At 28.4% G+C, this 3670-nt stretch overlaps 2 protein-coding genes across 3 annotated transcripts in view; one reads left to right on the forward strand and one right to left on the reverse strand.

The window, feature by feature from the left end:
* The first annotated feature begins 1088 nt into the window (after positions 1 to 1088).
* LOC100570252 (protein ALP1-like) lies at positions 1089 to 3133 on the forward strand. 2 transcript variants are annotated; one of them, XM_016809680.2, is made up of 6 exons: positions 1089 to 1388; positions 1491 to 1611; positions 1749 to 1862; positions 1949 to 2289; positions 2560 to 2723; positions 2891 to 3133. In XM_016809680.2, exons 1-6 carry the CDS (start codon positions 1273 to 1275, stop codon positions 3079 to 3081), a joined length of 1047 nt encoding a protein of 348 aa, XP_016665169.1. In that variant the 5' UTR covers positions 1089 to 1272; the 3' UTR covers positions 3082 to 3133. The 2 variants fall into 2 exon arrangements, with proteins under 2 accessions (XP_016665169.1, XP_029340914.1); XM_029485054.1 differs by lacking the exon at positions 2891 to 3133 and having other exon boundaries at positions 2361 to 2665.
* The window catches only part of LOC100571610, a 1903-nt gene continuing 1322 nt past the window's right edge, over positions 3090 to 3670 (reverse strand). Inside the window, exon 5 of the mRNA XM_003240901.4 lies at positions 3090 to 3341. Coding sequence (XP_003240949.1) covers positions 3121 to 3341 — 221 coding nt within the window. The 3' untranslated portion in view covers positions 3090 to 3120. The remainder of the gene's footprint in view (positions 3342 to 3670) is intronic.

The following is a 3670-nucleotide window of genomic DNA, read 5'->3' on the forward strand; positions in this document are numbered from 1 at the left end:
ATTGTACCCATAGACTTAAAGTAAACTTAAGGTAAACTTAAAGTCTTAAGGCGCATTCACAGCTACGTCGTGTGTCGTGTCGTGCGATTTGTGAAGTGGGCGTGGTAACTATGGTAACTTTGGTTACCACCATATTGTTTACCTTGGTATCTGGTTTTCCATAGAGCCCGGTCTTTTTAAAAAAGTAAATAAATCGACTTGGTATTAGTAAATATAATTCATGACTGTCGTTATTACTGATTAAAATTGTACGTGACGATTACTGTTTTAACCTTGTGCTAATTAGTAAATTTTTCATTACGAAGGATCACGTATAATTGTGTATAATAATTTTTTTTTTATTATATTATAAAACGGTCCTTTTCAGAACTATCGTATATTAATTTATATTATAAAAATCATTTTAAAGACGTATTTAAAAATACGTAAGTGATTGAAAATGAAACGTCAAAATGAATTATATAACCATGAAATGGCATTATATAGAAGAAAAGTTGTATTGCTATATGTGTGGCATAGAAACCAAATAAAAAAAACGTAAGTTTAATGAGAATGCATCTTTTAATAGTTGTCAGCATCAATGTAATTTGACTTAAAAAAAAACACGAAAAAATGCTCTAAAAATAAAAAAATATAGTCCAGGTCCTAAAATACATCTGATTTCAGGGGACACACCATACACTTATTAATTGAACTGTTACTTTTGGGCTTTGACAGTTTTCTATAGCAAAAATAAACCTGTGGGGGGCATAGGCGTAGTTAGGGGGCAGTCTTGTAAAGTATTCGAATACTTTTTTTGTATTCGAATCTATTTTAAATACTTTTTTCAAATACGTATTCTGAATATTTTTATTTGTATTTTTTATTCATTAAAAAAATATTTTTTTCCAATCAATAAAAATAGTTTTAAATTAGTGACAAGACATATTATAAGTCATGAACATTAATTTTATTCTTTGAACGAAATATAATATTGGCCCATGATATGATTATTTTTATAAACACCAATGTGTGTACCTAGTAAATTGAAAAATATTTAAATATTTTTGTATGTTATCATCATCAATTAGAATATAATTTATGTAACAAAATAGTTTATAAGAATATTCAAAGTTTTTAATCTAGCCAACTGTTAAAAATATATAATCTAGTGCTGAAAGAAGATGGCATGTGCGACCGATACTGCAAGATCGTCCTTTTTATGGCGACTACAGCAATTTAGTGTTTGAGCAACAACTCAGCAACTCAGCTCTGTACCACAATTTTATCCGAATGAGCTCAACAACATTTGAAGAGCTTGTTTGTTTAGTTGGTCCTTATGTATCAAGATTTCCAAATTTTAGAAAGGATACTTTAGTTGTTGGTGAAATATTATCATGTACATTGAGGTATGTATGAATTTCATAATACTTTTATTTTTATTTATTTATTATATTTATCTTTTCCGTGTAAATAAAAATTATTTATTTATAAATAATATGCCTATTTAGATACTTGGCTTCAGGAGATAGTATGATGTCTTTGGTGTACTCTTTCCGTATGGGTCATTCAACAATATCAAAGTTGATTTGTGAATGTTGTTTAGTCCTTTGGCAGGTTCTTGAGAAAAAGGTAGGAATATTATTTGAAAATCTACAGGCAATTGTACCTTTATTATTTTATGTAAACTCTATGATCAAAAAACTATTGAGTCATGATCAAAAAATATATACCTAAGCAACATACTAAATAACATTAAATATTTAAAGGTTTTATTAACTCCATCTATCTTTAATTGGAAAAAAACAGCTAGAGAATTTGAAGACAAGTGGAATTTACCACATTGTGTTGCAGCGATTGATGGAAAACATATTGTTCATCAAGTGAATTATTATTATTTTAATTTAGTTTCTTATCCTACCTAAAGATACTTACCAAATACTTACCAGATACTTACCATATATTTCAGGCTTTTTCAAATGATGGTTCTACCCATTTCAACTATAAGGGTACGCATAGTACAGTTTTGTTGGCTATGTGTGATGCCAATTATAATTTTTTGTTGGTTGATATTGGGGCTCTGGGAAGATGCAGCGATGGAGGGGTTTTCAGGAGTAGTAATATTGGTAAAGCTTTTGCCAATAAAACAATACACTTACCTGAACCCGTGGATATTGATGGCGTGAATGGACCAATACCATACTTTATAGTAGGAGATGAGGCATTTCCACTAACCAAATACTTGATGAGGCCATATCCTGGTCGTGGAAGATCTACTATGCCAAAAGATGAAGAAATTTTCAACTATAGGTAAATTTACTATAAGAATACACCACACCCACAAATTTGCATTTAACAGAACCAATTTTGTGTTTTTTTAGCTTCAATTGAGTAGTATTTTAGAGAAATATTAAAGATTTTATGTCAGTAGATATTATTATCTACTGAATGCAAATTTTCTATGTAGTATGTTTTTTGAGACACATAATATAGATGTGGTGGTATATTCTTAACATAAATTACTACTTTTTAAATATTAAAATTATACCAGTAAAATATTCCAAACAAAAAAATATTAAGGTTAAGCAGAGCACGACGAACGATTGAAAATGCTTTTGGCATACTGGCATCAAGATTTAGGATTTTCAGAAAGCCAATAATAGCTTCAGAAAAAACAATAATTAATATAACAAAAGCAACAATTGTTTTACACAACTTTATAAAAAAGTTGGAAACAGATGCAGGTAAATATTATGGAATATGGATGGTTAATTTATATTTTGATTAATGTGTACATAATGTTTGAATTATATCATAATTGTAAACAATAATATAAATATAATGATGTACATTATATTTCTGCTATAAGTAACTAAATCTGTTGAAGTAATTTTGTTTTTATTCTAAACAGGTATAAGCATGTACAACCCAAACATATCATGCAGTGCAAGCAACATGCAAACAGATGAACTACAAGGGTTAGTCCCAATAAACCGTGCAGGTTCAAATCACTATAGTTCAAATGCCAAAGAAATAAGAGACAAATTAAAAATGTATGTTAACCATGCAGGAGCTTTAGAGTACCAACAAAGACAGTTATAAAAGAAGATGAAGAGACATATATCAAAAATAAAATTTGTACTAATCTTTTGAACGGTGCTTTTTTTTTTCAGCAAACACCAATGCTAATATATCCTCTTGCAATTGAGTTTTTATGCTATTCGGTAAATCCTTCATTGTATCCATCAAATAGGCGCAAAATGGGTCAGTCACTGTTGGTGTTGTAGTAGGTGGTGGTGTTTTAGGCCTAGACGATATTAATTCACTTAGAATAGCTTCACCAATAACATCATGCGTTTTTCCTGAAATATATACGTTTATATTAAAATCACACAATATGTAGAATTTTCAAATAGTTTAATTAGTGATAAAATAATATTAATTAATGTTAATAATTACAATTTTTATTTTCTTGGTTTCTATACAAACTAAAGTATTCTTATATCTCATTGTAATTGTTCATCCTCGTTATTGTGATTACTAATTACTAATAGCATTATATTGACGGTATTATTTTTTCATTTTAATAAACAACAATTAGTATTGATTTATAAAGATATTTAAGTAATAATATAATGATCAATAAATTAAAATAAGATAGATATGTCATAGTTATGGGTATTTATGGCAA

This window comes from Acyrthosiphon pisum, chromosome X (assembly GCF_005508785.2).
Source record: "Acyrthosiphon pisum isolate AL4f chromosome X, pea_aphid_22Mar2018_4r6ur, whole genome shotgun sequence".
Lineage (NCBI taxonomy): Eukaryota > Metazoa > Arthropoda > Insecta > Hemiptera > Aphididae > Acyrthosiphon > Acyrthosiphon pisum.

Coding starts and splice junctions, on each gene's coding strand:
- LOC100570252 (XM_016809680.2), top strand. CDS start 1,273: ATGAGCTCAACAACATTTGAAGAGCTTGTTTGTTTAGTTGGTCCTTAT. Junction 1,612..1,748: donor GGCAGGTTCTTGAGAAAAAG/GTAGGAATATTA, acceptor AAATATTTAAAG/GTTTTATTAACTCCATCTAT. Junction 2,724..2,890: donor AAAGTTGGAAACAGATGCAG/GTAAATATTATG, acceptor TATTCTAAACAG/GTATAAGCATGTACAACCCA.